The 21,586-nt window shown below is 45.9% G+C and overlaps 1 protein-coding gene across 1 annotated transcript in view; it reads right to left on the bottom strand.

The window, feature by feature from the left end:
* The window catches only part of LOC129383402 (uncharacterized), a 67,400-nt gene that overhangs the window by 34,393 nt on the left and 11,421 nt on the right, over nt 1-21,586 (bottom strand). Inside the window, exons 4-5 of the mRNA XM_055067963.1 lie at nt 20,716-20,892; nt 18,970-19,098 (exon numbers count right to left, since the gene is read on the bottom strand). Of these exons, the coding sequence (XP_054923938.1) occupies nt 18,970-19,098; nt 20,716-20,892 (306 nt within the window). The remainder of the gene's footprint in view (nt 1-18,969; nt 19,099-20,715; nt 20,893-21,586) is intronic.

Below are 21,586 nucleotides of genomic sequence, written 5' to 3' on the forward strand. Positions count from 1 at the left end.
CAAGGCCTACTACACTGCTTCCGAGTCCGATCTTTAGTCGCTCCGGGACGGCGCTTTTGCAGCCGGGGGTAGTGCTACGGCACAATATGCGCGATCACGAAAGGCCAGCAGTGTGAAGACGACGACGACGATTAGAAGCTAGCGCGGGCTGTTGCCTCTTGGCCAAGCGCAGCGTATTTTCCTTGTAAATATATTTGTACATAGCTTTTCGTCTGCGTTTTCCAAACGCACCATAATTCGACATATAATAACCCTTCTTAGGAAGGTAATCCCAACAACTCTGTGAGTTTGTTTGCATTTATTTTGTCGAATACCGGTGCTCATAGAGCAACGCCTTCCCGTTTCCACGGTGAGTGAGTGAGTGAGTGAGTGAGTGAGTGAGTGAGTGAGTGAGTGAGTGAGTGAGTGAGTGAGTGAGTGAGTGAAGAAACTTTGTTATAAATGCCTGCAGAACGGTTAGCCTTCGCCTGTTAGGGAGGCGTCACCGTGACGCGGCCATGACGTCATCGCGGCGTGTGGCGCCTCTACTTCGGCCGCGGCCGCACTACTCCCTTTGGTGGATTTTCTTATCAGCATCGCAAGCGAAATCACCAGAAACCAGCCGCCACTGTTTAGGGCGAGAAATGGTGAAAGCAATAATTTGCAGGCCACAGACACGAGGGAAATGACAACACGCACACGTGACCAAGAAGTCTTAGTGTATAAGTGGCCGTAAATATAAAACAGAATCACGAGACGAGGTCAAAGTTCAAGAGCACTCTTCTGTAAGTCTGGAGAACTTTATCCGACTAGCATTCTCCTTTCTTACGTACGTTGCAATTTATCGTCTTTTATTTTTCTTGAAATATGAATTAGTTCCTTTTTTTTTGTTACGGCAAGAGTGTTAAAATTTCACTCAATCAAGATTTTCTCTTGTAACCTTGCAGGTTGATTTCACACCTACTAATGCGCGCAATGAACTAGGAACGTTTAAATAGACTGATAATTTTTTTCTAATACCATGGCTTGTTATCTATACGCCGATATCTGTACGCTGCACATAATCATACATCTAAAGCGGGGCAAAGTTAATGTATTGTACAGCGCATCACAAGTATATTACATCTTTTCTGTAAGACCCTCGCGAAACCTCATTTTCTGTCCCAATTTCTCTTTCTGCCAGTTATTCTCCACGGGCTCCTTCGCGAGCTGCACTCTTGGCGAGGCCCGACCGAACGTTAAGTAAGCCACGCTGAAAGTGCTCGGCCCCCAAAACATTGCCGCGCACTCCAAGATGCATGCGCGGATGCGAGAGGAACGCTCCGAGTCTGGGTGAATTAAGCGAACCCGCGTGTGGGACGAGCAGACGCGGTTTAATTAAAAAGAGAAGCGGCAGCTGTCCGAACAACTATTGCGCAAAAGTAAGTTAAGGAAGCCTGTCGAGACGGTGAGAACAAAGCCGGAACGACGTGTAGGTGCCCAACAGAGTGCGGAACGGGTTCGCTAGTTTTCAGGGTGCAGCAACTGCAGGAAAAGAAAGAAGAAGTGCGGAGGAGTGAGACATGAGCTAGGCTGTGTTGTGAGAAGGCTTGAAGCTTGCCTCACAGTTCTGGCGAAAAGTTGGAATTTTTTATTTTTTATTTTGGGTGTATGTCGCGCGTTCATTCGTAGTTGCTTTTGCCAGCTGTTCGGCCAGTCAGCTGACCTCTGGTATACTATGCGCGTGCTGCATAAAACCAGCCCATATTTTGCGTCAGCAGAATGCTAAATTGCTAAAATTGCTGCAATTTTTAGTACCTTCACTATCGTATTCTCCAGAAGCTTTGCAAATGCTGAGTTTTTCGTTGTTGTTGTTTTCGGGTATTATATAACTGCTTGGGGAGAGAGGAAATGTTGACTGGCAGGATCCGCTTAATTAATTACGTGAGAGCGTTGATGGTTTATTTCTGCAAGAATGATGTGGAGTATTCGTTACTTCTGCAGGGTAGGTCGAGAATCTAGATTTATTTTAAGCTTGTGACGCGAATTTTGTAAGCCCGTATGGTCGTGATTATGGAAAAAATTGCTGCGTATAATCTGTCGGATTCCTCAATAAGTGACTTACGCGTACAAATAGGTAACAATCAAATTATTTCGCTAATGCAAATTCCGGGCAACGCTGTTTTGATAGCACTGCCAATGAACAGCATTCACTAACGATGCTATCTGTATACTACAACCTGGAAGGAACGAGAAGGTTATAACTGTAATGGAATCGTGTACTGATCGATCGGTTGATTTGGTTTAACTAACTTGTACCTTTGTCACAGACACCCGTGGTGTCAATAGGATTGATATTGAGGTTCTCTAAAATGCATTCAAAGATCAGGACGCGAGCGCTAATTTTTATTCTTCCGCCAAACGATACCACCGCGGCCTAGCATCTCCTCCGCTACGTCCCCCGCAGAGACTGCAGGCACTATATGCGCTCACTATGGCAAATCAGGCGGCTAGCAGGCCTTCTGATCAGACGCTTGAGTGAACTCACGCGTCAGAAAGGCGTTGGTCGCTGGTTCGATCTCTCAATAAGCGCTAACTTTAGAGCATACGAAAAAAAACAAAAACAAGAAAGCTATCTTTGGGTGCCGTTTCGCACGGTGCAGCACCCCAGACCGGACCGTTTGCCGGCGCGAAAGGACAGCGACATCACTGGAGGAGAACAGAGCGCTCGCTGATTGGCCCGCGCCCGCGTCTCCGTTACGACTGATGCCACTCGGGGAAGGCCCCAATTTGCATACATTTCTTGCATGACGGCCACAACGCACCACTGGCGCTCCCAAAGAAAATATAGGCCTCGAATACCGCAAGGCCAAAGGTGTCCAAATAGTGCGTGCTTTGACGTACGGTCTCATTCAAAAGTTGCCGTTGTAGTAAATTGAAACTTCATTATAACGAAACAGGTTGTAACGAAATATTTGGTTATGATGAAGTTAGCGAAATTACCCTTGAGATCATCTTAGAGATACATGCTGCAGTATACATGCTATAGTGGATATCACGAAGTCATTCTGGGCGCCCCATTCAATTTCGTTATAAAGGGGTTTTACAGCGTACGAAGCAGTTACTCCTTAGAAACCGTCTCAGATAGCGCAGAACTGCACGATAAAACGCGCGGAGGGTTAATTCTAGAAGCCTGGCTGTTCGCATAGCTTCCGCTTCACTGCCATGGTAGGTATGAAACGGAATAGAGATTGTTGAGACACATGCAGGTGCGAGCTTCGTGTCATTCGAAAGTTTAGATGCTATGATCCGTGGTGGAGCTGTGTCGCATATCTCCACCGCCTGGCCCACGGTCTAAGCCTCGTTTTCTAGAACGTCCCTCCACTCGACACTTCAGCTTGCCTCAAGACACGCGATGGCAACGCGCCCTCTCCTCTGCGTAAGTGTCACTGCGCTTCATTGACACTCGATGCCAATTCTTGACGCCGAGTGTTCGTGACCCCGAGTTGTCACGTCTTCGTGGTCACGCGGTCAACATTCGGTCGTGCCGTTATCGTGCCGTTATCTGACGTCGTCGTGCCGTAATCGTCACGCCGTCGTGCCGTCTTCTAGTAATGCACGACGTCTCGCGCCGCCGTCATCAAACGCCGTCATGGGAGGTCAGAAGTACATTTTCGAAAGTACTGCTACAGCATGTTCGCTTGGATTCTGCGGTCCGCAGAAGCTACATTTTCTTACTCTGGCAATCATTCTTGATCGTTACTGCACTAAGTTTTCTTCGACTACGAAGCCTTCCTTCTGAGAAAAATGATGCGGGTTTCCTTAGTAGCTTCGTGATGCTTTCGGTTTACTGACAATTTTCTCTTTCATATCCGCTGAGCGAACCATGGTGGTTTCGTTTTCGTTCATTCTCTTCTTTCTTGTTTGTTTGTGTCGCCGTCACTGACATCGGCATCACAATCATACATAGTGGTGGATGAGTGATCTGTGTGGCATTGAATAACAGAACACAAAATGGCGATTATTAAGAGTAAAAGACGTGAATCTTTCATTCCGAGGAAGGGAGGCTCCCGGCGCAAATAAACGAATTCATTATTAATGGCTTCGAAAGACGCGGCTGCGATGGGTGAAGTCGACGGGCCATCCAATGCAATACGCCGAGACCGCGCGCGGCGCTGGCTGTGGCATTGCAGCTGGGTGAAAAGCGTCATCTGCGGAGAAGCGATTGCGAAAGCATCGAGACAAGATGCGCAGCCCTGCTTACGTCTTGGAGACTACAGCGCAGAAGCCGAGCCACCGACTGAGATAGGATCCTATTTTCCAACTGGGGCAGCGTCTACATTGCTTTGATATGCTTCTGGGAGGGTCGTCGGCACGGTGTCGTAACTACCGGAACACGAGTGGGTGTGCCTCAAAAAGCTCGCAAGGAAAGACGTTTTCTGGCAGAGCTTGGAGGAAAATAAAGAAAACACAGCGATTGCCGCTCGGGCTGAAAATGACAGACGACCACACAGACAGATGGACAGGCAGACGGATGGATGGACTGATGGATGGACAGGAAAGCACGAAAAAATTATGCAGAACATAGCGCTCATGTCTGCTGATGTAGGCGAAGCTTTCTAAATTTTGAAGAACGGTGAGTTAAAACAGATTTATTGTACGTATATTGTAATGTACATATTGCAGTACTGTGGCGGTGGTACAGTATGACGAGAGGCACGGAACGAATTCCCTCAGCTTCTATTGCGGACATTGCAGAGCAAGGATAAGTTTTATTCAGCATTATAACGGAAAGCCTCACTTCAAAGGCCTTCCGTTTTCGTGGGAGAAGGGATGGACGGTAAAACATGGAATGAACGCGCATTCGTTATATCGACGACAGCACAGAGTACGGATCAGTGTCGCGACAAAAGCGACTCGTCCGGAAGAGTCGCTTACTGCTCCCCGCGTTGCTATCAGGAGCGATACTAGGTGTCTTAACTGCTCATCGGAGAAGACGACAATGATAATAAGGTGTTTCAACTCTGCTCGGCATCTGTAGAAGTAGAGAACGGCGTTGGAGGCAGCGTAGTGAGCCTGTGTGAGCGCGCGCCTCGTGCGTTTATTCTCGCTATCTCTCTTTCCTCGCACCGCGGCTCGCTTTTTCGCGAAATGAACCACTGGCAAATACGTATCGCAACCCTCGTCGTCGTCGGTGGCAAAAAGCAGGACCTCCGATATCATTACCCCGTGTACTGAAGATCTCCGAGGCCACGGGAAAGAAAGGGAGACGAATATCAAATGGACACCCTGAGAAACAAAGAGCGTCCCAAGACGAGACCGGCGAGCCGAGCGCTCCGCGGCGCCGACGATAAATCTGGGTTTACGTGTCCGCGTTGGTCGCATCTGTCTTGGCATCCGCCGACAGGCGTGAGTGTAGGACTCGCCTCTGTCACGGCTGAGAGTGCCGCGATGTCCTCTGTCGCCATCGTCCACGACCAAGCCGCGACGTGGCGCTCCTTGGAACATCTCTGCGGCATCCTTCCTCGGTGACACTCGCGTGGCTCGCAACGCGTCCCTGGAGTGGTCGGTGGGGGCGGTGGCGCAGCCGCAACCTGTCAACGCGCACCTCGCGGAGCTAACGCATCGAGAGGAGTCGGGCGAACAGGCGAAGGGGCCACACATCAGGGGTTTCGCAAATGCGGTCGGAGCACTGTAGCACGCCGTCGGAACTTCGGTTGCCCCACTGGCAGGACCACGTTCGCGGCCGATCGCTTTTAGGGGACAGAGTTTTTACGCCGCCCGGATGTGCCATTATCATCTATACAGAATACCGTAACCAAGGAGAAAGGAAAAAAGCTAGGAGGGAGCGCTACATCACTCAGCAATAGCCTTCGTTAGTCGACTTCTTTTTTTGTGGGTGAAATTGGTGATTGTAGCTGTGTGGCTGTTCAGTTCACTAAGATGGCAACATACGCCTTCGTCGTCCAGCGGTTAATCAAAATTGAATTTCAATGTGCCCCCAAGGTATCTATGAAGTCACGCCCGCTGGTTGTTGCATCCTTGGATATCTGTCCGGGCGACACTCCCGATACGCGCACTGCTTTGAAACCGAACGCCGTGCATCAATGCGCGGCGGCGTGTGCTTTTAACCTGGGCTAACTGCCGTAAACAATTTCTCGTACAGTTGCGATCTTTCGACTGGAGCCTCTAAAACGAACACAACAAAGCCACAATCGAACACCAGCAAGTATGCGACCTGTATGGTGATCAACGTGGCAAAAAAGAACGTGAAGCGGAAAGTCAGAGAGACAGATAATCTCATGGGTGGCGGCAATGGATAAGACTTTGCTATAAGTAACACCTTAAGAGGAAAAAACTAAGTCAGGAAAGAAACAATTTATGATAACTCAAAGGGAATTAACTCATTACATTTCGACGCGAGATCAGGATGCCTTAGAACACGCACTTATAAAGCCAGATATAAGAAGGAAGAAGAAACATATGTGCTTGCTCCGGTAAAGCTAGGGAAACGATGGAGCATGTTTTATTAGAATGTGAGGATATTTGCCAACCGGTCGATATAGAAATTTCTGGCCTCCTTGAAGCCCTTGGTTTCAGCGAGAGCAGGGGGAAAGTAAACATGTCCGCAGTAGAGATTGGTAAGCGGCGATTGGAAGATTGGTGGAAGAAAAGTATGGAAATGACAAACAGCGGAGGTGTTCACAATAGCAGTTCACAATAGGAGTTCGCAATAGAAGTTCAGAAAGTTTGGTTATGGGAATTCATCGTGGTTTCTTTTTTCCTTCCCTTTTCTTTTCTTTTTTAACATAGGTAGGACATTAGGTAATACCACAAGAAGAGCTTGGTGGCGCAACCCACCACGCCGTTCCAAAGGGGACGCTCATAGCATGCATCCATCCATCCTCTCTCACTCGCTTTCCGTGCACTACCTGTATCACGCACGCGCTGCCGAGCGTGTTTCAGGCGTTCGTAAGCATCGAGGACTTCGCCGTCTACAGGCAGATCGCGATAACGTGAGAAGCCAAGCAAGCATTGGCTATTCGTCGAAGAAGCTGATCGGAGGTGGCGGTGGGGGAGAAAAGCCAAGCCAAGCAGTTACTGTGCGCAGAGCAGCCACGCAGAATAATTTCTAAACATGCACAGAGGCAGCTTTGCTTTGATGCCAAGGAACACAGATGCAAACTAGCTATTGAGAAATGCTGCAAGGAATTGCAAGTCTGTCGTCTCAATCGGCTTTACAACTAAGTGGAGACAACAGCAAATTCCGTTCTGCGTACCGACCAGGGCGTCCATGGGCAGGTATGCGGGACATCTCTATGCTTTCGCAGAGGTTTCCTAATGAAAAAAAAAAAAAAAAAAAACATCGAATGCTAATAGCGGAGGACGTCCTGAGGATGTTCTCGGGCTTGATTAGGATGTTTCGAGGCCTCTGCAGGGATGCCCTGAGGATGTCCTAACGTACTCGACTGTAAGTCCTTAGGACGTCCTCAGAATTTCATTGTGTTGTTTGCGAAGGATCAGTGTCGATGAGAGCGCTACAGGTCTCTCCCTGTCGACTTTCAACCGCAGAAGGCTGAGTCCTGCGGCCCGCTACAAATGATGACGTAGCAACAAAAGATGTTGATGCAGCACACCACCCCAGTCAAACGATCTACACAAACTGGAGTAACAAGTGTGTCGCCTGAAAAATGTACTCACAAACGTACTCGAAAAAAGTGAGGCTATCCTAAATTTCACCTAATTTACATCAATGAAATACATTTTAATAGGTAACTTCGGACCCTTTATCATTTTCCGCCTTTCATGCCCAAGGAAAAAAACTGAAAAAAAAACATTCTTCCCAAAATTTTCATTTTTTTCCGGCCCCTCACATCTATAGTTGTTACTTGTTGAAGATTTTGTTACGGAAATAAACCAAACAGGAAGAACCCAAGACCGAAGCCTCTAAAGCACTACAACATAACTGTAGTGCCCGTGGTATCCTGGTGTGTGTTATTTGGGTATGTTCTGATTGCGCTACAATGGCTTTCACGAAGTACGTTTCATTAAGGCCGCGCTTGCCCTGACTCTCGCGTTCAATGCGTTCAAAACTTACTTCCTATTTGCGTTGGCTAATCTCTCTGTTAGCGACCATTAGAGTCACTCTAGCGTCTGCAGCAATGACGCGCCATCTCAATGAGACCACGTTACTCAAAACGGGCAGTAGAGCCTTCCTGAACATGGCCTCAGAGATTGCTTCCCGCCCTTAGGCGGGAAACCTTGTGGCGGGCGCGGCGTATTCAGTCCCCATTTTTGATACCGCGCACTCCTCTCTTTATGTAAACAACGTCTCCAGCTATACGTCCCTAGAACGACAATCTACTAATCTAGAAGATTAAGTTAGCATCTACAAGTGTGCAGTAATAATAATCAAACATATGAACATCATCATAGATGCGCAAACGGTAATTTTTGAGAACGAATCGAATACGAATCAAATAGTGCCAGAAGCGAACCGAATGACATATCGAATATTTTTCGAATGGATTGCAAAAGAAGTGCCAGCCTTCTGGTCAACAATTTTCCCATCCTGGTACTCAAACAATGGGAGGTTTCGCATTGCAATGTACATTATTAAGTATGATTTATGAAAACTACGAAGGGAGATATAGAGTAACAAAGCAGATTGTTCGCTAACTCTTACCTCTTCGGAGGATACGCGGTCTTGCACTATTATATGACCTTGCTGACGGTACAGTTGTTAGTCAATTAATATCTGTGTTTGCCTCGGTGACCAAACGAAACGTGCGTGTTGTATGCGGCGATGAAACAGTAAGAGAAAAAAGAAAGGCACAGTTTTTCTCTGGCTCGAATGGTCAAGGCAGATGGATGGTACCGCTATTGTATATATTATCTTGTAATGAAAGCCATTCTGATTTATAGCGACTGTAGACAACCCGGATGCTTAATTTATAAAGAGTGCCAAACGAAATAATCTGCCAGATGCTGTGTCGGAAAATATTTTATCGCGAGCGATCGTGTTCTGCTGGAAAAGTTCGACTGGGTGACGCAGCGTGGGCTAGTACAATAAAAATTTTTTTTCACTTGGACATACATACACACATACACATACATACATACATACATACATACATACATACATACATACATACATACATACATACATACATACATACATACATACATACATACATACATACATACATACATACATACATGGTGTCCCTAACTTTAGCGAGGGTTTAAAAATATGCAGATGCCATTATAGCTGGACAGAACGAAGGTAATGTTGTTTGCCGTCGCTTGGAGATACTCAAACAATTTTTTTCATTCCGCCTCATTAGAAAATTAGCCTTATTTATTGAATTAACTTCTCAAGTATTATAATTAGAAGTGTCAGTGAGAAAATTGTAGAGCGACATGAAACACTGCCGGTACAGCTTTCTGTTGCTCAATACGTGCTACATAAAAGCTTTTACGTGGCCGCTAATGGATCCGCTACACACAGGTTAACATTCCAGGTGAAAGTATCTCTCGCGTGCGTAGACACACGCTGAGACAGCACGTGAGAGAAAATTATCTCTAAAGCACGAAATGCGTTACTGAAAATGCGAGCTATTTACAATTACACGAGTTTTCTTCAACATTGCTGTTGCAAAAAGAGAAACTGTGAATAAAGAGAAAAAAAAATAGAGAAATCCCAGTGACGGGGAAGTTTTCGTACTGTAAAAGGGAAATGGCTTGGCGCAGCTGGAAGATAATGTGCTATTTTGTTATGTGGTAGAACAATTACGTAATGTTATTGCATGACTGGACACTTAGCGTGCTATGGCAATATCACTTAGCCATTACTAACAGGGCTTTGTACGTACAGTTGCAACTGTCGATACTTCACCTTTTTCTCGCGCAGTAAAAAAGAAAAAAAAAACACATGTACTGTGTAATTTCAAGTCCTTACCAGAACGGCCGACGAAGACAGCTGATGAAGCCACAATAGCTATCAGCAACACGATGGCCAAGGTAGTGCCCAAATAGATCGTTAGGTGACTGCGATCTCTGCAGTTGGAGAGAAATTGCGATATTGTTGCGATATTGTTGCGATATTATTGCGACATTGTTTCTAGGAATGTTCCAAAAATGAAGTTTAAGAATTGATTAGTATACAAATGTTCGAGAAACACGATCTTCGATTATTTGAACTGACTAACGAATATTTTCACGTTTCCAAAGAATGTAAAATGTAAGGGTTGCGCGGGGTCTATATATACTCAAGATGAAATAAAAGACAAATATATTTTTCATCCTTTCACACATGCGTGAAGCTGTTTACAGCGCTTTCAGATACGCGAAAAGTCTGAGGCGAGCGCACATCTAGCAGAACAATCACAGTTGTGAAAGATGAAATAGTCTGCAGGCAACAAATCCCTTTGACTAAATCGTGAAAATAATTTCGAAGGCCCGCTAAAGGTGAGCCATCCTTATTGAATATTTGTGAGTTATTAACCCCCAAGTGATAAAGCCAACAGGCAATGAAGCCAAGGAAAGCATAGGGGTAATTAGCTGTGGTTTAAGTTGAATTGTGTAAAAAGAGCCCATAAGCTTCGCGTAATAGGAAAGTTGTGGCCTAGGTCCTCACGTGCTACAAGTTATCTTTTCTTGCACTTTTGTTTCCAATTTGTTCATTATTTTCTGCATTTCAATTTCAACCACAGATAATTACCCATACGCTTTCCTTGGCTTCATTGCCTGTTGGCTTTATAGGATCGTTATTCCCAAAAATTGAACGCCTCCTTTTTCATTCTGTTCATTTAACATATCTGCTTCATGCTCATGTTCAGCAAGCACGTGTTCAGTAAAATGTGCTTGCTCGTATAGCAGTCGTGGCTCCACCGCAACAGAATCATTCGAAGCACTTAACATCGCACCTGGCTGTCTCTGCGTAGACTCCGATGAGTGTCGTCATCCCTTAGGTGCATTCGGAAAAAAAAACTAACATTCAACAACATTCACGAGCGAGTTCTCGAATTGAATGAAATGTGAAAGGTTGTTCGAGTCATATTCGTAACTCCGAACATTCGCGCACCCCTATACACTAGGATTAAAACTATTGAGCATCTTGAATTTACCGCAGTTATGCAGGGACCGTGACTTGTGTTTTCATTCCAACGACATAAAAACGATTTTAGGTTGCCTTCTTCGTGCTGAAAGTTCTCAACAACTTCGTATGTTATGGTCCGCATGAATAAACAGCAAAATTGAAATTAATAAATAGATGATCTTTTTCTGAAAAAGAAACACCAACTGTGGCAAACGCAAAAGCCAGCTACACCAGAACGTGGAATTGTTTCACATTGCGTCGGCAACTAAACAACACAGCGTGGATATCGCATGACCTCCAAGATCGGTGGCATACGCTGTCAGCGCGCGGCGCTTGATTTTGAAGAAGATGGATATCGCGTGTGTAGAGTGACTTCGACGGGCTGAGCAGCTTCGTTACAATCATGTTTCAACGAATGCCAAATTGTTTAACTCTAAACTAAAACAAAAAGAAGGTTTCGTCCTGCAGTGCACCTAAACAGCTTCATCATGGTAACGACGTTGCATCTGTCTCGAAGCGTAATCAAGCGTTCATCCGCCGCAGCTCCCGAGTTTGGCTAATTTGTGGCCGTATGCGCCTGCATAGTGTTATTGAACTTATATCCTCCTCCGGCTGATAAATCTTGTGAAGATAATTGTACTCGCGTTGCCTCTCCAATAAACATCGAACTTTCATTGTGCAGGCCTTTCAATAGTGATCAGGGAAGTTCTATCCTGCATGCAAGTAGAATTTAAGAAAGGAAGTGATAAGCGCGATCGTCTGGGAAATACTTACTTCACTCCTTCGTTTCCTACATTATTGAGACATAAAAAGATAATTCCGTTAAGTTGCACACTTCTTATCTAGTTGCAGCAGATTTAGCCATACTTTACAACAGGATACGATTTTAGGGAGATTTTACCTTTTCTAGGTAAGTGCACGAAGTATAGCAAATTGCGGGAAATTGTTATTGTCCGAAGAAAGCACTCCGACCAATAGCTTTGCAGTGAAATGATTCCGTAACAAAACATTTGTCCTAAATGTTTATGGGGGTACTGCCAAGGAAGGTTAAGCTAGACAAAAAAGAAAACGCAAACATTCTGTTGCAACCTGAAAACACGTACCACGTTGTTGGACTATCTCAGTTTACCGGTTGGTAACTTCCTTCCTCCGTCTCTTTCAAAAATTACAAGGGCGTTATGTCACGTTCTATATTGTCAGCATCTGCATGACGTTATGTGCGATACTAATATCAGGTGTATTACAAGGCGTTTTCTCCGCTACTTTCCCGTGAGCATCGCCCTGTTCGATTGTGAGACTCTAGTGAAGCGACAAACCAGAACACTGTTAAAGATTCAAGTCTTTATTGGGCGAACTTGTGCCTACGAGGACGAGTGACCCTCAAAGGACAACGATGACGACGAATGCAACCACTCGCCGAACGCAACGATCGTCGAACGCAACGATCGTCGAACGCAACGATCGTCGAACGCAACGATCGTCGAACGTAACGATCGTCGAACGTAACGATCGTCGAACGAACGCTACGATCGTCGAACGAATGCAACGATCGTCGAAACCTGCGCTGCGGGTCAAGCGCGTCGGGTCAAGCGCGACATGACTCGTCGAAGCTCCCAGTGTTATCGCTACTGCTCGTGTTCGTTCCAGAATGTACAACACTATTCGCGTCGCACTCGCCGTGGTCGCTCAGTGGTTATGGTGTTGGGCTGCTGAGCACGCGGTCGCGGGATCGAATCCCGGCCACGGCGGCCGCATTTCGATGGGGACGAAATGCGAAAACGCCCGTGTACTTAGATTTAGGTGCACGTTAAAGAATCCCAGGTAGTCGAAATTTCCGGAGCCCTCCACTACGGCGTGCCTCATAATCAGAGAGTGGTTTTGGCACGTAAAACCCCGTAATTTTTTTTTCATTCCCGTCGCACATACACAATTACACAAGCTTTGGCCGACAACATAGACTGCAGATAAAATGTGCGACAATATTAGATAACAGTAAGATGCATGCAGGGGCGTCTTGCGCCGAGCGATAACGTTAGCAGTTGAGCAGGGGAACAGCGGTCACCGAAAAAAAGGGTAAGCAGTACACCCGTGTCACTATTTACCTACTAATTATCCGCTAATTAAGAAAAAGGCTGTGAAAAGGCAGTGATAGTGAACCTCACTAGCGTACCTGTGCTAGTCGAGGCCTGCGACGCGCCTTGTCCCTCTGTAAAGTAAGTGCACACAGAGTTTGCGGCGTGATCCCAAGATGAGCCTCGAAGAGCGCGTACACCTCTTGCAATGTACCCATTGGGTCCTTTCAGGTTATTACCTACATACATATTTATTACATACATATTTATAATAACAATAATGTTAAACGAAGGTTAAAAGCTCCTGTTTTGTATATTGTGCCAACACTGTGTCGGGAACGCTGGGAAACGATACACTTTGAATGCTGCTTTACGTCGGTACAAGTGGTAGGCTACCAGAATTTAAGGTTACAGAACAGAGTTTCACTGTGACATCACTAGGGGAAAAAATGTTGGGCTGCTGTTCTAGAGTTACCATAGGAATCAGGCACGTACCCAGGATTTTTTTTCGGGAGGGGCCCAACCCAAGGTAACTTTTCTGTGCAAATGAGGGGGGAGGGTACCTTTACTAGTACAAATATGAATAGCGCCCAGCATTCGCCATATAAACGCGTAAACCCACAAAAGAGAAATGAAATAAGGTGTATTTTACAGGTACGCCTGTGCGATACGCCTCTCCTTTACTTGGCAAAGAAGGAACCACGTCATATGTACTCGTGCAGCAAAGAAGCGCAGGAATAACACTGCCAAGAACAAGTACAGAAGCGAACGTGTAACATAAATATTGCTTTAGTAGAATAGAACTTTTAGAAACAGCAGTTGACAACAAAGGCACACGGACTGCGCGGAGTTGTGTTACTCCGCCAGCCAATCACAGAAGCAAATAAAATCGTCGTCATGCGGCCTTTTCAATATGGCGTCGTACTTGATACCTCCGGAGCGTCTGCTATTCTTCAAGGGTCTTTTCATCGGCGGAAGCAATGAGGTGTGCAACAGACATGGACAAAATGTATGGAATCTGAGCATTTCACTCTTCAAAATCTGCTGTGCAGTTCATTTCACTGCTGAACCCGTTTTACTCATGAAACTTCACGGCCAACTGAAGTGAAACTTCACAACGAATAGTTGTAGCGAAGCGAGCATGTTATTGCAGTTAAATAATGAATTAGGCATTCGCCATTCCACTATAATAGGCGAGGGGAAAGGTATAAAATTACGCGCTAATAATTTTATTTTAGTAGTTACCGCCTTATTTGGGTAACAGAAAATGTTTGAAGTACGAATTATTTGCAACCTCGCGGAGGAGCAGTGGCTGGCGGTTATGAGGGCGTGGGCGGGGCTTCATTACAGACTTAAGTGGAATCTGTAGCTCGGGTGCTCCTATCTAAATATATGTAATGTAAAAGTATAATTCGTTTTCCTCAGCAACCACTGCACCAAATTTGGCAAGCTTTGTTGCATTTAAAAGAAAAACGTAACTCCAGTGACCGCTGGCTTCGAATTTTTCCTTTAGATTTGCAATGTTTTATTAAAAATTGGCAAAAATCGAAAATTGTCAGAAAACGAGACTATCAAGTTTGCAACTCTGTCTTTCGGCAACTAGAAATGATATCACAATTCTGTAAATCGCACCTAATAGTACATCTAAAGCGTACAAAATTGCATGAATCTAGAAAAAAAATTTAGTAACACGGAAATACAGCTTGGAAATACGGAAATACAGAAAGTTGGAAGGAGAAGTCGGACGTTATACCTTTAGTCACAGCCTACTTTATTTTCGCAAATTCATATCGCTAAATAAATTGCGAGCATTTCTTCTCGTCGCTAGGCGACTTGACGCTGCTGTCAATAAAGGCCGAAAGATTCTGAATAAAAAGAAGGTCTTCATAGTTCCCGAAGAAAATATTCGGAAAGCAGGGAGTCGCTTCTCCGATCCCCATGATTCTGGTCATTGCAAGCGTATAGTCAATATCCGTGTAGTTCGCCTTTACTTTGCAGAGCTGAAAAAAAAAGAAAGGTGCAAACGCCAAGTTTGGTCACTGATTCAACTTTGACAACATAAATTACATTCTTCAATGCCAGCTTCATGACCAGCTTCATCACTAGGCGCGTCATGCCCTTGTCACGTTGCTATTAGGCGGTGGTCGGCGGCACCAAGAGAGAGAGAGAGAGAGAGAGAATAAACTTTTATATCCTCTTAAGACCCCTTGTACATTATATTGCACAGGAAAATCTTACTCGAAGAGTGGGGCCTTAAGCCCACGGCTCCATTGCGAATCTCGACTTCGCGAGCCCTCTGGATCAGCCGTTGTTTGAGCTGAGCAGCGCGGACTCCCAAGAGGAAAGGTTGTAGGGTTGGGAGTTGGAAGAACATCCGTAGGATTGTGGCATTCTCATGCGTAGAGTGATACACCGTGGGTTCGGCCCCACAACAGTGACAGTAGGAATGGTATAGACCTTTTCGTCGGGCGAGGAGGAGAGCGCGCGCGGCGAGCCTTTCATCCTCTCTGGCTAGGCCGATCCGGCGCGGCGCTGCTTGGTAGTATTGCTGTCGCGTGCTGCGGAACGATTTCGGCATGTTTTAGATCGTACTTTGAGAAATTTACGCCATGTCCGTTCATATAAGGTCGTCAGGGATGCCTTTCGGTGCATCGGTAACTACAGTGGACGGAAATATGTCTTGGGGGCGATAAAATGTGACGCGCTTTATCAGCCGCGGTGTACGCGCATTATCAGTCGTGGTGTGTGTATGTGTTGTGAATTATAATGCTTACATCGGCTTTAATTCAATGAAGAAAACCGGTGGCTCTTTATTACCAGCATTAAATGGTAAATCAGCTCACTGTCTGATCACTTGGCGTAGGGAGTAAAACATAAAACTCAATAGCGCATGCTCGTGCACGGCCAACCTTAGCCAACCATGTAACATCTAAGCGGCAGGCGCTATCAAATATTTGTGACACACCGGCATCGTTCTCACGCATTTCAAATCTAGTAGGCTTGAAATTACTATATTTCTACACTAGCCTTCCTGCATGAGGCTGATGGCTCTGCTCAACACAGTGATCACTGCGGTTGGTGAACTAGTACGATACATATATGAACTGTGTGCTGCGGCATTCCCTTTTTGGCCTGTATACAGCCATAATATATGGGAGGGATTGTATAAAAAGAATACGATGGCTATTTTTGAGGACACGATTTTCGTAATACGTGTGAGTGCGTCGTAGAGAACGGAACGAACACGCACAAAAAAACGGTTACGATCCGCTTTCTCGGAAAAGCAAGAGAAAACGGGCTAACGCCTCAATACGACCTCGCATAGTCACGCCGCACAACGTTTATAGATATATAACCGCTGATGCCCTATGCTTGAACCATGCGCTATATTGAACAAAGATATCTGTAATCCAGCACCTACCACTGCTTAGGACGCTCGCGCAGTTCGTAAATGGTTGCTTTGATGGGCAAGCTTAATTCAGACTGTGAGGTATGCTGCTATTACTTGCCAAAACTATTTTATTCAGGGGCGGGAACCTCATACATCGAACCAAGTAGCCACTCAATGTAACCTGCAGCGAACAATTTGAACGCTTGTCAAAGTATAACAGCACAGCTCCTATCGTATCGCAGAACAGTACCCACGCTGTTACGATTGTCGCGTATGTTTCATTTCTCCTAAACCGCAGCTTAGAACTAGAGAATACTGCAATAATGTCACATTAGTGAATGGAACATTCAGAAATACACAATTGATCTCCGAGGCTGATTGTAGGCTCAAATACATGCGCGCGCACATCGCGCTGCGTGCTCCGTCCGCCTCAATGCCAGCAGAAAGTCCGGCCATACCGACTTAAACCACTTCAGTACGTCTCCCAGAACTGTTTAGCGCGTAGAAGACGCATGTCATGTTACTATACCACGTGAACGCGAAAACAAACACCAGAAACTATCGCCGAACGTATACCTGCCATGCAAAACGGAGCGCTCGCCCAAGCCAGCATCCCGACTGCCTATAGATGGCGCCACTGCGTAGCAATATGGTGGCGCCCATGAAAAAAACGGTGTATAGGGTGGCATGAAAGAGACGCAGCATGATGAACCAAAGAAATGAATGTGTCTGCCTTTCCTACCAGGTGGCGGTATCTGCCCTAATAAGCGAAGAATAAGGAAAGGGATAGATATGGCGGCCCCTGCGGTGGCACTTGAGCGTCGCGGTGTAGTGTAGGGGTTCTGTCGGTGTCTCGTCTGGTTTGCACAGCTCTTCCGATGGTGCTCGACCGGTCGGAGCTCAGGCGACCGCAATAACGCGTTCGTCATCGTAGAGAGAGGCGGGTCCAGGAGTTCGGACGATGTGCACTCTGCCTAAGGCGGAACGGGAGACAGAGGGGAGGATTTGATGTTTGTGTGCAGAGCCACAAGTTCCCGCGCGAACGTCCGGCAGCCTGTCTGCGCGCCGGTCATCACAATGGTGACGGGGGTGTGATGTGCAGGAAGGATTGACGCGTGGACAGTGGCAAGGGCAATAGCTGCCTCCTTTGCGGAGCCACTGTCAATAGAGTGAACGGAGGCAGACACCCTAAGCGCATCTGTGTTATCAATTACATGTAATAACATAGCGTGCATTTCTGGGTAGAGGCCATGTCAGTGGTAAGAGCCGGTGTCTCTGTGGCCCTATTTCCAAAGATACGTGCCAGGACCCTTCTTGGGGCACGTCGCCGGCTGGAATGTCGCTCGGGATGCATAGTTCGGAGAATCGGAGTTACTTGAATGCTAGCACGTAGAGCAGGAACAAACCGTTATCGTGGGACCTACAGCTTCTGCAGAACCCTTGTAACCAACGTAACGAAGTCACGTAACACGTAAAATCACATGTCGAATTTGTCCGCTTTGAATGATCTAATGGATTCCGTTTACAGAACCGCGATATCTGTTCTTGATGCAAAGCTATGAATTGGTAAACTTCGTGCTTCTATTTTTTTCGAACGGTCGAATGTTTGAAAATCTTCTTAAGAAAATTCAGGACATAAATCGAAATGACGCTTCCAACAGTCACTAGAATTTAACTTTCACTCTCACATGCATCAAATTTCATTAAAATTGGTTCAGAGGTTATCTCAGAAAAACGTTTTTGCGTTTTACGTGTATTCGAATAGGCCGCATCGGAGTTGGGCCCGAACTAAAGCTTCCTCTTAAGTCATTTCTTGTTCAAAACATGGCTCCCTTGACGTGCTTCCGGCTCCATTGCTTCACGCGGGAGCCGTCCGCAAAAAGGAATTCTTCGAGCGTGGCTTCTGTTACTCGTAGGGAGTCATCATCGGCGTGTGAATTTGGACAGCGCCAATTATTGGCATATAGCGCCGCAGGGATAACGCGGAACACGTTCGTTCGGCTGCCGCCCGGTGGTCTCGATGACTTTTAATACACTTTCGTTTTCCCATTTCAATGTCACTTCTCCTCGCCAAACAAAACCAAGTATTTTTTTTTCCTATATTTCATTGGCTTCAATGTTTGTTCGCTTCGTGAAGCTGTCCCTAACAAGAAGCGAGCCCTTTCGGTTGCCTTTATTCTCGCTCCTACAGTGAACGCAATTTTCTTGCACGAGGGAAGCCCGGCACGTTTTGTCGACGTGGCGAGACGTGTGGCGTACCGAAGAAAGAAATTTTGTTCAGAGATTAGGGCGACACCTGAAGCACCGTCTAACCTGGTGAATCTCGGAGCGTGTAAGCTTCTTTGACTACGCTTTACTACGCTCAACAAGGCCCAGCACTACTGCGTAGTACGTGGACGCGCGATACAAAACAAGCTAAAATTACAGCACTGGCTATGTATACCTACCTTTCGCTGAAGCAAGTTTGGGCTGTCCAATACGTACACTTCTTTAGTTTTTGCGTTATCAATCCTGTAAGTCTCGAAGTCGGAGACCTGTACCGGCCTCGAGCCCTTCATGAAGCTTTCGGAGCAAATCTTTGGGTGGAGTGTAAAGAGAAGAAAGCATGAAACATATCAGTGCATGACGCCTCGGATGAACATGTAATCAATCAACCAACCCCGTCGCCCGTCCGCTGAGACCTATCAGTCAGTCTGTTGGGCGTGAAGTTCCTTGTCCCGCAAATATAACCTGCGCGTTTCCGCTCGGCGCTACAGTTGGCTGGGAAAGTTCCGGACAAGAAAAAAAAAGAAAAGAAAGACGCCAAATGCGGAGAAAGACGCAACGATGGTGCATAAACATGCTACACCTTATTCGCTGCAATGAGACAGATTTATCGCGATTGTTAGGATCGCTCGCCCTCCAGGATCGGCTCGCGTTACAATCCGCACGAAAACCTTTGCGACGAAAATTTACTCTCCGTTTGCGTCACAATCGGCCCACTGAGTCCCCGCCTTCGACTAGAGTATCTGGGTTAGGTCCAGTTTTGATGACACCATCTGCGGGATCGGTCTGGTAAGCTAATACAACTGCCCTTGATTTTGGCGCAATTTTGGTTGCATTATCGCCAGGATCTGTCCAATAAACTATGAGACTACATTGGGAATCGGCTTCTTAGTGGTGGGCCCAATTTGATATTACAGCGTCTCCGGGATTAGCCCCCTTTTTATTGCGCCAACTCCGCCATTGGGCTAGTAAACTATTACATCACTCGCTGATTTTGGCGCAGTTTTCGCTGCCCCAACACCTAGATCTGCCCAGTTTATTATTATACTGTTCTACTATTGGCCCACTTTCTGTTACACGACCTCCGGGATCGGCCTGGTAAAGTATTAAAGTGCCTCTATTATTGAGCTATTATTGGTTTCTGTTTCTGGGATCGGACACAGATATGCCCAGTATTACACTGTTCCTGGGATAAGACAAATTTTTATTACAGCATCTTTGCGATCAACCCAGATAAAATTAAACTGCCTCCTATATTGGCCCAGTGTTGATTACACTATTGCCGGAATCGGCCCAATAAACTTTCCATCGTCAACTACACCATCTCAGAGATGATTCCAGTAAACTTTAAACCGAAACTTAGTTACAAGTTCTGATTACATAACACCGGGATTGAGCCAGCAATTTATCGAACCGTCTCTGGGATCAGCCAACTGGGAGGACGGCCTAGTTTAATATTACAGTGTCTCCGTGATCACCCTAGCTATTATCACGCCACATCCGGGAGAAGCCCAGTAAACGTATATCACCGATATAGGCCCAGTTTCGGTTACACCACTGGCGAGATCAGCCCAGTTTAGTATTACACTGTCTCTGCGATTGGATTTCAATACATCAACTCAGAAATCGGCACAGTTGATTATTCAGTGCCTCTAATACCGGGCTATTTGCATAGCACGATCTGCGTGATTGAACTTCTGCGAGTTTCACCATCTCTGGATCCACCTAGTTTACCGTTACATTATCTCCAAGACCGACAAATTTTACTTCGCGAGAAGTCGATCACTATCCAAGCACGCCGCAGTTCGGGGAAATAAGCAAGGATATGCTATCTTTAAAAAAAAAAAGAAATTGGCGAAAGGGTTCTTTTAAAACAGGACGTGCTCGTACTTCGCGGCAGAGCGGCAAAGGAATGAATATAAACCTACCCGAGAGGTAGTTTTGTAGTAGAAGTCTTCTTCGCTTATACCGGCCATGGTGCAGTTGTCCAACAGGTTCATTCCATTAACGGCCTTGTAGTACCTTCCATTAAGTGTCGCAAAAAGGGCCAGCTTCATTTGAAGTTTCGCGTTCGACATGCACTTCAGAAGCTCCACAGCCTGACCCTGGAAGGAGATGAATCGCAAATCAGCCTCTCGCGTGAACACTTACTGCTTGTGGCACAACACAGACATTGCAGAAATGAGAACGAAAGTATTGCATGCGAGCACGTGCAAGAAGGGCGCAGCAGATCATGATGAATTTGTTGCTGGCTAGGCTAAGTGACATTTATATATATATGCACCGATCTTCACCAGGGTTTAAAAGAAGTTTTTCTTGTAAAGCCTGATGAGGATCATTCCACCGGTCGAAACTGTTGTCATTAAATACTTGTTCTGTTTACCTTTTCGCATCGCTCAAGTTCTTGACGTTTGAAAAGTAGCCTGCAGAATTTCCCTCTTATATATATATATATATATATATATATATATATATATATATATATTTGTGCCAGCATAGTATTTGCCTTCATATGCCCTGAGCTACCATTGCCGACAAACTGAAGTCAGCATCAGTATTTTTTTTCGCCATTCTAATGAGGCCCATACCATCAACACTCTTACTATAAGGCCGGTCAAGTGTTGCAGTAAACAAAAAAAATACTTTAACACTTGCTTCTTCGAAATAATTTTGATATCAGTGTCCAGGCGGTCGACGTGTAATGACGTCATGGCAAATTGGTTCGCACTGTTTACGCGATCGCTGTGGCCTGCGAGGACATCTAGAACGAATGCACGCAGTCAAGTCTTTGCTTGTTAC

This window comes from Dermacentor andersoni, chromosome 8 (genome assembly GCF_023375885.2).
Source record: "Dermacentor andersoni chromosome 8, qqDerAnde1_hic_scaffold, whole genome shotgun sequence".
Taxonomy (NCBI): Eukaryota; Metazoa; Arthropoda; class Arachnida; order Ixodida; family Ixodidae; genus Dermacentor; species Dermacentor andersoni.